We start from the raw sequence: 11,202 nt of genomic DNA, 5'->3' as shown, positions 1-11,202 counted from the left end.
TCCAATGATACCCCCGGACAGGGCCAAACAGGAAGGATATAACCCCACCCACTTTGCCAAAGCACAGCCCCCGCACCACTAGAGGGATATCTTCAACCACCAACTTACAATCCTGAGACAAGGCCGAGTATAGCCCACAAAGATCTCCACCACAGCACAAACCAAGGGGGGGGGGGGGGCGCCAACCCAGACAGGAAGATCACGTCAGTAACTCAACCCACTCAAGTGACGCACCCCTCCTAGGGACGGCTTGAAAGAGCACCAGTAAGCCAGTGACTCAGCCCCTGTAATAGGGTTAGAGGCAGAGAATCCCATAGTTACGCTCCAGAGGAAGATATGATCTAATGAGTATCTGTGTCTGTTTGGATGTTCTCTGATATGTCATCGCATTTGTATGGAGGTGGTGGTGCAGTGACTACAGTAGTTGTAGTAGTAGCAGTAGCAGTAGCAGTAGCAGTACTGATAGTAGAAGTAGCAGTAGCAGTAGTAGTAGCAGTAGTAGCAGTAGCAGTAGTAGTAGTAGCAGCAGTAGCAGCAGTAGTAGTAGCACTTGCAGTAGCAGTTGTAGCAGTAGTAGTAGTAGTAGTAGTAGTAGCAGTTGTAGCAGCAGTAGTAGTAGAAGTAGTAGTAGTAGTAGTTGCAGTTGTAGCAGCAGTAGCAGTAGTAGTAGTAGTAGCAGTTGCAGTAGCAGTAGTAGTAGCAGTTGTAGCAGCAGTAGTAGTAGCAGTAGTAGTAGCAGTAGTAGTAGTAGCAGCAGTAGTAGTAGTAGCAGTAGTAGTAGTAGTAGTAGTAGCAGTAGCAGTTGTAGCAGTAGTAGTAGCAGTTGTAGCAGTTGTAGTAGTAGCAGTTGTAGCAGCAGTTGTAGCAGCAGTAGCAGTTGTAGCAGCAGTAGCAGTAGTAGCAGTAGTAGTAGCAGTAGTAGTAGCAGTAGTAGTAGTAGTAGTAGCAGTAGTAGTAGTAGCAGTAGCAGTAGTAGCAGTAGCTGTAGCAGTTGTAGCAGCAGTAGCAGTTGTAGCAGCAGCAGCCGTAGCAGTAGTAGTAGTAGTAGTAGTAGTAGTGTGTAGCATGAACAACTATTATATTTCCCACCTATCCATGTACATGTATATGTAGCTAACTGTCATCAGTGTGGTGGAAGGAGAGTTGGTGTGGTGGAAGGAGCGTGTGGTGGAAGGAGAGATTCGTTAGACAAACTCCCAGCAGGGCCTGGTTTTGGTCTCCATGGTGACCTGCACTGTTGGTTAGCTTGGCTCCACACATCATGGCTGGGCTAATGAGGGAGGGCTGCACAGGTCCGAACATGTTGATTAAACATACCACTAACCCTGTCCCAGGGTTAATCAGTCTATTCATCCAGCCATGCCTCATTGACCCCTGTGTTCTCAGATCCCTGCTTTGGGCCTGCCTGGGTGGGATTATACATTTGGTGCTGACCATCCTGTACGTTTTGTACACTCCAGCCCAGCACACGTAGGGCCAACAGAACCAGAACCATGGAGGAAGCAGCAGTCAGTGTGGCTGGGATAGGATGGGGTGAGGGGTAGTACTAAGGCAGAATCAAACCTATTTGTTACAGGATAAGGGGGTTAAGGTTTGCTGCAACTCTCACAGAATGAAAATCCTGTTTTGAATGCCCTCTAAAGTAACTGTGCGTGAAGAACAGATAGATATATAGACCTTGGGTTTCTCTGACTACAGCTGTACATCAGGAGGGCTTCAGGCATCATCTTTTTTTGTGATCTGGGCCTGAATGAACAGTAAAATATGTAGCACCATGCTGAGGGAATCAAGAGTGAAATTGTATTCATAAAATATTCCCTCAGGTTGGATATAATCTTGTCCTATATTTATGTGGTAATTCTGAGAAGTGAATTGGCGGGCATTGACCGCATTTGTAGGCCTACCCCTCGTGAATTTCAACATTTCAAGAAGGAGGGCGAGAGGGAGCACATTTGTCACATTACAAAGCACGCAGAGCACAGAATTAGTCATTAATTACTGTGTGAAATGAAAAAGATTGTTCTGAGCAACGCTGAAAGATTGCCTATATTGCTCTGAAAAGGTTCATTTTGGGGAACTTGAAAGGGTTTTATTCAGCCGCGATGCGTTTCTCACACTTAGGTGCTGAAGGCATTAATCTCTCTTTGTTGAATTAGAAATCACGTTTCAATGATATTTGGCCTAGCTGAAAAGCACTCATCGCTCAGTGATATCAGTGAAGGGATCCCAAAAGCTGGAGCATAATTGCATAAGATGTTCAACTGAAGACCTTCAGAAATATTACCTCAGTAGCACATCTTGATTTTCCCTCTTTGTATTGTACTGTATACAGTGCAATCTTTCATACAGTATCTTGAATACATAATACCTATTGTTGAATAATAATATTTTTACTAGACAAGTGGCATTCACTCTCACATATTATAACACCTGAGACTTAGTTGAACTAGCAGAGGAATGATCATCTTTCCAGAGTGTGCAAAGCTGTCATCAAGGCAACGGGTGGCTACTTTGAAGAATCTAAAATATACAATAGATGTTGATTTGTTTAACACTTTTTTGGTTACTACATGATTCCATATGTGTTATTTCATAGTTTTGATGTCTTCACTATCATTCTACAATGTAGAAAATAGTAAAAATCAAGAAAAACCCTTTTGACTGGTACTATATAAACTTAGCAAAAAAGCAACGTCCTCTCACTGTCAACTGCGTTTATTTTCAGCAAACTTAACATGTGTAAATATTTGTATGAACATAACAAATTCAACAACTGAGACATAAACTGAACAAGTTCCACAGACATATGACTAACAGAAATGGAATAATGTGTCCCTGAACAAAGGGGGAGGGGGGGTCAAAAAGTAACAGTCAGTATCTGGTGTGGCCACCAGCTGCATTAAGCACTGCATTGCATCTCCTCCTCATGGACTGCACCAGATTTGCCAGTTCTTGCTGTGAGATGTTAGCCCTCACCCTCCGATCCAACAGGTCCCAGACGTGCTCAATGGGATTGAGATCCGGGCTCTTCGCTGGCCATTGCAGAACACTGACATTCCTGTCTTGCAGGAAATCACGCACAGAACGAACAGTATGGCTGGTGGTATTGTCATGCTGGAGGGTCATGTCAGGATTAGCCTGCAGGAAGGGTACCACATGAGGGAGGAGAATGTCTTCGCTGTGACACACAGCGTTGAGATTGCCTGCAATGACAACAAGCTCAGTCCGATGATGCTGTGACACACCGCCCCAGACCATGACGGACCCTCCACCTCCAAATCCTCGGTGTAACGCTCATTCCTTCGATGATAAACGCGAATCCGACCATCACCCCCGGTGAGACAAAACCACAACTCGTCAGTGAAGAGCACTTTTTGCCAGTCCTGTCTGGTCCAACGACAGTGGGTTTGTGCCCATAGGCGACATTGTTGCCGGTGATGTCTGGTGAGGACCTGCCTTACAACAGGCCTACAAGCCCTCAGTCCAGCCTCTCTCAGCCTATTGCGGACAGTCTGAGCACTGATCGAGGGATTATGCGTTCCTGGTGTAACTCAGGCAGTTGTTGTTGCCATCCTGTACCTGTCCCGCAGGTGTGATGTTCAGATGTACTGATCCTGTGCAGGTGTTGTTACACGTGGTCTGCCACTGCGAGGACAATCATCTGTCCGTCCTGTCTCCCTGTAGCGCTGTCTTAGGCGTCTCACAGTACAGACATTGCAATTTATTGCCCTGGCCACATCTGCAGTCCTCATGCCTCCTTGCAGCATGCCTAAGGCACGTTCACACAGATGAGCGGGGACCCTGGGCATCATTCTTTTGGTGTTTTTCAGAGTCAGTAGAAAGGCCTCTTTAGTGTCCTAAGGTTTCATAACTGTGTCCTTAACTTATTTTTTTTAACCTTTATTTAACTAGGCAAGTCAGTTAAGAAAAAATTCTTATTTTCAATGACGGCCTAGAAATAGTGGGTTAACTGCCTTGTTCAGGGGTAGAATGACAGATTTTTACCTTACCTTGATTCAATCTTGCAAGCTTTCGGTTACAAGTCCAATGCTCTAAACGCTAGTCTACCTGCCACTCCCAATTGCATACCGTCTGTAAGCTGTTAGTGTCTTAACGACCGTTCCACAGGTGCATGTTCATTAATTGTTTATGGTTCATTGAACAAGCATGGGAAACAGTGTTTAAACCCTTTACAATGAAGATCTGTGAAGTTATTTGGATTTTTACAAATTATCTTTGAAAGACAGGGTCCTGAAAAAGGGACGTTTCTTTTTTTGCTGAGTTTATATGGTTGGGGACTCAGTCGGGTCTCAACTTAATGTTGAGGGTTAGAATAGTAGAATACACAAGCAAAAATGTTATATACACTGAATGTACAAAACATGAATAACACCTGCTCTTTTGATGGCGTAGACTGACCAGGTGAATCCAGGTGAAAGCTATGATCCCTTATTGATGTCACTTGTTAAATCCACTTCAAAATGTGTAAATTAATGGGCAAGACAAAGGCTTGAAGTGCCTTTGTGCCAGGCGCACCGGTTTGGGAGTGTCAAGAACTGCAACACTGCTGGGTTTACCACGCTCAACAGTTTCCGTGTGTATCAAGAATAGTCCACCACCCAAAGGACATCCAGCCAACTTGACACAACTGTGGGAAGCGTTGGAGTCAACATGGGCCAGCATCCCTGTGGAACTCTTTTGACATCTTGTAGAGTCCATGCCCTGACAAATTCAGGCTGTTCTGAGGGAAACTCAATATTAGGAAGGTGTTCTTAATGTTTTGTACACTCAGTATATTTTTGGGAAGTTGATCCAGGGGCCAGTTGCCCGTCCCTGCCGTAGTCTGTTTTCAGGTAAGACCCAGTGTGGACAATGATGGATGTGGTGTGCTAAAGCTCCCCCTAGTCATTGGTAAGTAAGTAAGTAAGTAAAGTGAGGTGTTGATGAACACCACCCTTTGAAGCCAGTGTGTGTGTGTGTGTGTGTGTGTGTGTGTGTGTGTGTGTGTGTGTGTGTGTGTGTGTGTGTGTGTGTGTGTGTGTGTGTGTGTGTGTGTGTGTGTGTGTGTGTGCGTGCGTGCGTGCGTGCGTGCGTGCGTGCGTGTCTTGGCAGATTCACTGATAGGCTAATGTCATTGGAATCCCATGATGAGCCCCGAGGGAAGATTTACTGTCACAGGTATCACTGCTCAGAAAATAGCATGACCATCCTGGTCATATAGACAATTCAAAGCCTGTGTTAGGATTTGTTACCTAACTGAACATGTTTCTATTCCACTTCATCTTTTTAAAATGTATTTATGATGTTCAGCAGAATACTCATACAGTGATTTGAAAGATTGATGACATATCACAGTTTCTGAACAGATTATGAGTTAGTAAAATACAAATGTGTTCTTGTAGCTGACTTGTCTGCCCTATTGTTGGCATGTGAACTGAACACAGCGCTGTCTAGTGGATCTGATATCCAGTGACCTTTCTGGATGAGTCAACAGAGGTGGCCCACTTAATGAACTGAAGCAGACACAAACATCTAGAGTCCTGGGATCTGACCTGCTATTCCATTCTGCTGGCATTACAGACCATATGTGGAGTTTTACTCAGAAAAGGAAAATATAGACAATACCAAAAGGGCCTTGAAGTGGCCTTGTCATTTATTAAAGAGTAGAGTAACAATGGAAATACAGATGATAATTTAAAAAATTCCCTTTTAAAATCCAAGTCAAATTACATCAGTGACCACCGGAGCCAAAAAGCCTTAAACAGACAGCTTTCCCTAGAGCTCCTGGACTTATAAAAGTCATGGAAGACATTTCTGTGGTTTGATAACAGAAGTATTATTTTATTTTTATATGTGTCTAAATTTAAATGGAAGGATACCAAAATGATTGAAGAGAAAAGTAAAATGTGTCTAAACGAGTGAGCGGCTACAGTGTATTGTCATCCAGGTCTCTCTCTCTCTCTCACAGCAGGACAGCATTTAAAAATATTTTAAATAACAATCAACAGGTTAAATTTGAAGGTTTTAAATACTATTCAACATTGTCTTTTCTTATCGCTTAATGTTTACTTGACAATGTCCCAGCAGTAACAACCTTTCAATGTCCTCTACTTCGTTCTGTCAACAAATTATATTATTGCACTGAGTAAACACTCTCAAGTCATCCATATTGGTAGCTAATTCATTAGTTTTTGCCTAAACCAAAGGCTGAGGGGGAGACCCCAGGTAGAGATAGTCCATCGGCCTGAAGGTGTGGAGGGGGAGGGGCTCAGACCTCAGACTCCAGACTGGATACTCTGCCCCAGGTCTTTGGCACATAGGGACTGTTGACTCTTCTGGCCACCAGGACCTCCCTCCGATCCCTGCTCCCAGACCCGGGCAGGGAGGGCTCCTCCCGCGACCGCCCCACCGCGCCCTCGTAGCCCCCAAACATATTGTTCTGGTACACTACCTGCCGGTCCCCCATACGGGGCACAAGGGCATTGTTGTTAGGGCAGTGGCTTGCACAGGGGAACAAGTGGCACATGTCCTTGTCGTAGAACTGCCCAGGCCCCTGGGGCAGCGGCCCCACATATACAGGCAGGTCTGTGTAGGAGTTCAGGTAGGTGGAGTAGTGTCTGTGCACCACGGTGGAGGAGGAGCGCCGCAAAGCGGCTGCGTTCTGCAGGATAGCCTCCCTGTAGGATGGTAGCCGGGTGGACTGGGAGCACTTGAGCTTCTGCTGCTTGTAGGGGTAGGAACGCATATGGGCCGGGTCTAGGTAGGCAGGCTCAGCGGCCAGGGGGTAGCACAGGTTGTTCCCCTGGCTGCCGTACAGCTTATGGGGCTTGGGGTTGGCCACCACTACGCGGGGGAACAGGTCAGGCATAGTGGAGGGCTTCTCGCCCAGCTGGCGGATCCTGTCACTGCTCCAGGTGGCCTTGAGAAAAGAGGCTCGGCGATTGACCTTGTCGTTCCCCAGCAAGGGCACATCCTCCATTTTAGGCTCCAGGTAGGGCTTCATGCAGGAGTTGCAGCTGGCGCTGCCGCTGGTGTAGTGGCCCCCCATGCAGGCCATGGTTGATGCAGAAGGGGCATTGTTGTTCAGGAGGTGGTTGGCCCTCAGCTCAGCCAGACAGGAGGTTGGCTCATCATAGTCGTTCCTCCCCCTGGTGTCTTGGGCCTCAGAAAACACGTAGCTGTGGGACCTCTTCTTCCTGCCCATGTGGTCAGGGGGGTAGCTGAACTTCCGTCCCAGGGGCCCCTTGTGGTGTTCCACATAGATGTCAGGCACCTGGAACTCTCTGTAGGGGACAAACGGGGAGGTGGGGTGCCGGGGCTGGCTCTCCACATACAGCCTGCTGCTGTGGTGGGGGTGTGGGTTGTGACTGGAGGTGCTGGGGGGAGCAGGGTCCCTCATGGCGATGTGGGGGCTGCTGAGGCTGGAGATGGGTAGGGTTCTCTCGTAGAAGTGGTGGCTGCCACGGGCCGGAAGGGTGTAGCGGAGCGGGGTAGGGCGCGTCACCACCCTGGATTTGTCCAGCAGGGGCTGGGTGGCGCTGTCCGAGTAGTGGATGGGGAAGGTGGAAGCGAGCGCCCTCTGGGGGTAGGACGAGTGGTTGTCTGTGATGCTGGAGATGTAGGGCAGGCGGTTGTGGCCCATGTCTATAGTGGTTGCCACCCGAGGCGGAAGGCCAACCCGCACATTGTCGGCTCCTCGCCGGCTCCAGTTCTCTATGGTCTTGGTGGCATTGTCCAGGGAGTTCTCCACTCTGGTCGAGGTCACGATGTCCTTGGCTGTCTGCAGCATCTTCAGCATGTTGGCCTGGGTGTAGTTGGTGGTGACGTCAGGGTTCTGCAGGTTTCCGTTGCGGTCAGAGTCCTCCACACCGTTGAAGCAGCTGTAGATTCCCTGCAGAGACAGCGAATGAGGAGGAGATTAGCATCCATCAAAAACCCTTGTCAGATTTTGGAACAGATCCAAATTTCTCACCCTACACAAAGTTTGACAAGATTAAATCCCACAGGTGTTAATTATCTTTGGCCATTGTTTCTAATCATGCCTTTAGAAAACATTATTGCTTGTGTTGATAACATTCACTTTGAGCAATACAATTTCTATTAACCTGTCTGACCAATGAAGTGAAGACAATTACACAGAGAAGTGTGAAAGCCAAATTAGATTCAGGATTGTCCAAAATAGTTTATAGACAATTTGTTTTGTTTTGAAAGCTTGTATGCATTCAGGTCGGTGTTAAACACACAAAAAACCGTGCAAGACAGTAAATGAAAAAGCAGCAGCTGACCATGCACTTGCTAAATTAGTTTTCCAATTTTTATTCGGCCGGCTTTATTTTACTTTCAAATTGGGTCTCAGTCTAGAATGCTTAATTTCACCTCACCACTGTCAACACTGAGATGGATTGTTAATGGGCCTATTTAAATTCAATGTCAGACGGATCAGGACCGTAACAGTATTGCACGGTCTCCATAAAGTAATTTTATGGCTTTTTACAAATTTTATTTTTGCATCATTTTTCTTTTAGTGCCCTTGAAATATCCTGATCATGTACAGCTTTGACTTAGTGTATTACTTCCCAAGCATTACTGTGAGGCTAAAATCTAAGAAAGACTGAGAACTTTATGGTCAGGAAGCAGAAATTTTTTTTCTGCTGTGTTTGTGAAAAGAGAATCAACACATTTTATGGTTTCTTAGACTTTTCAAAATTATGCCGTTGTTGCTGCTTTCATTGAATTGTTGCTTACACTTTATGTCATTTCTTTATGGAATTCATTACTACGGTTTTATACCTTAGATTAACAGATCAACTTTCCCATGGTGATTGGACCACATTCTCTCTGCAGAACCCACGGCCTTCGCAATCTAAGACACGCCTCAGTGTGTACATCCCTATACATTAGGCCTATGTACCCTTTCCACCCCTGTCCCTCGGAAGAAGGGTCAGCCACACCTACCCTGCTGATGGCGAGCAGGAAGTCGAGGCGTTCAGACTTGCGTACTGAGTGTCTCAGCTTCCAGTAGAGCAGATGTTCCCAGCTGAACACCAGGAGACTGAGCCCCATGGCCACCAGTAGCATGTAGAAGACGCCCGCCATGTTATCTATGTCCAGCTTACTGCTCATCACCTCCTTCTTCTCGTTACGACAGATCCCTGTGAGCCACACCGTCTGCAGCTTCTGTGTGTCACCTGCAGCGAGCGGGAAGAACAGAACAAAGAGAGGCTTGAAGGTGTTCATTAAAACACTCTTGCGCCAGTTGTTGTCATTGTGTGTCAATGCCAATCTCACACCCTCATCACTCCCCTCGACACACCCTGACTCAGCATTTTACACTTGTTGTTCCCTGGATCACAGTCAAAACTCTATGTTACAGTACCTCTGAGTGATCCATGGTGCAATGTACGCCAGTATTTTCATTAAAGTTTTGTTTCTTCTAATCTCGAGGCTCTGCGGGTCTATACTAGCTTACTTGTGTGAGTTACGCATTTATACCATTAATGGGCAGTTTACCAGTTTAGCAAATTTGGGAGTATTTGGGACCTAAAATGATAAGTACAGCTAAGATTTACAATTAGCCACCCATCCCACTCCACACGGGGTTAATTGTAATTTACCATCAGCTAGGAACTGGAGCAGGGCCAGGTCTATAGGACGTTTCCATCGGGACTCCTTCTGCAAGGCGATGCCGTAGCCAGTGGTGGCAAAGACCTTCCCACTGCCGATAGTCACCAGCTTACAGCCCTCGTCTTTACCTGCCATATAGTTCAGCACAGCAGCGTCATAGATGAAGGCATCCAGTTTCCTATAGATAATAACAATAGGGATTTATCTCGTGGGAAAATGCAATGATAGACAAATGTATTTTTACTATTTACTATTTAATTACCATGTAATAACTTATCTAATGAATTGTAATTTCATCAAACATAAAATATTTGCTTAGACATTTTATAATGTGTTACGCTGATGTCTGTTTTCTGTCACTGACTCTGTATAAGGATTATTTACAGAGTGTTACCCTGATTTCAGGCTGTTGAGGGCGTCCTCCACACCCTTCTGGTTGTATTTGACCATGTGGGCATGCATCTCAGGGTAGTTGCTCCGGATGTTCCTCTCTGTGCTTCCATTTGGGACCGTACCAAAACGAAACGGTGGATACTGCTCCTGTGGCTTCTGGAACTGTTTGGGAAATGTTTGAATTATAAATGCATGAACAAGAAACATTTTGAACAGGATACCCAACATGTCTAGGAAGAATACATGCACTATTCATTAAATCCATTTTTTTTAACTATCAAATTCATTGACATACTTGCATATTAAGTAATACATTTTTTTCCCACCCTCTCCTAAGATCTGATGTCTCAACCCTTTTAGGTTCTAGATAGCACTTTATTTCTAAGAGTGTATGATATGCCAAGCAAACCCAGAGGCGTGAATATAAACCTCAAAGAAACTAACACAATGACACTGATCACCTTGTCCTTGACTACACTAGACCACTGTCTCTTTGATATCTGCCTGTACCCTCAAGTGCTGTTCACTCAATTAAGTGGTCAGCTAAGGTTACCCTCTCTATAATTCCTCTCTCAATTCGATGATTAGAGGGCACAATGAACAGAAATTAAGTCCAGGCCATACTTTCCAGAGAATTAGAAAATGACTTCTTCCCATTGACTGTAATAAAAACTCCTAATTTCTCCTTATTTTGCCATGCCCCTTTGACGCAGCGTGGACCATGTTCATTTAAATACCCTGACTGTGCAATATACTGGAAATAAATTGTACTTGTTCATTAATGCAAATACTTCCGTGAGCGATAATTCCTAGTAACCTTGGCTTGTCAGAATGAGAGAAATGTCCTCTGAGCCATTTCACATGAATTAATGAGACCCTTGGTGCCAGTCTTATGCATCCCACGTCTCACTGCTGTCTGGTGGAGGAGCTGGAGAGATGACAGAGTGTTGTCCTCTTTCCCATTTGTCCTGTATCCTGTACACTGGCTGCATTAGGATACTCAGCCTGTGTTCCTCATCTCACCCAACAGACCAAGGTTACGCTGCTGCTATGTGAATGAGGGAATGCTGTAGCAGTGTGATAGTGCCCCCAGGCACAGGATGTCATACAGTGCTCTGTGTTGTAAATGCCTGTTGGGAAGCAGTGAAAAACCTGACTTAAAGCATGGTTGCCCATAGAGCTTGA

The 11,202-nt window shown here is 45.7% G+C and overlaps 1 protein-coding gene across 2 annotated transcripts in view; it reads right to left on the bottom strand.

Annotated features, from left to right (window-relative positions):
* Positions 1-5,624: 5,624 nt before the first annotated feature.
* The window catches only part of LOC129833247 (glutamate receptor ionotropic, NMDA 2C-like), a 91,824-nt gene continuing 86,246 nt past the window's right edge, over positions 5,625-11,202 (bottom strand). For both annotated transcript variants that reach the window (XM_055897690.1, XM_055897691.1), the window contains exons 10-13: positions 10,019-10,179; positions 9,615-9,802; positions 8,956-9,188; positions 5,625-7,891 (exon numbers count right to left, since the gene is read on the bottom strand). In XM_055897690.1, coding sequence (XP_055753665.1) covers positions 6,269-7,891; positions 8,956-9,188; positions 9,615-9,802; positions 10,019-10,179 — 2,205 coding nt within the window. In that variant the 3' untranslated portion in view covers positions 5,625-6,268. The remainder of the gene's footprint in view (positions 7,892-8,955; positions 9,189-9,614; positions 9,803-10,018; positions 10,180-11,202) is intronic.

The sequence above is a fragment of the Salvelinus fontinalis genome, chromosome 34 (assembly GCF_029448725.1).
Source record: "Salvelinus fontinalis isolate EN_2023a chromosome 34, ASM2944872v1, whole genome shotgun sequence".
Lineage (NCBI taxonomy): Eukaryota > Metazoa > Chordata > Actinopteri > Salmoniformes > Salmonidae > Salvelinus > Salvelinus fontinalis.
This window is presented reverse-complemented; position numbering and strand designations above follow the sequence as displayed.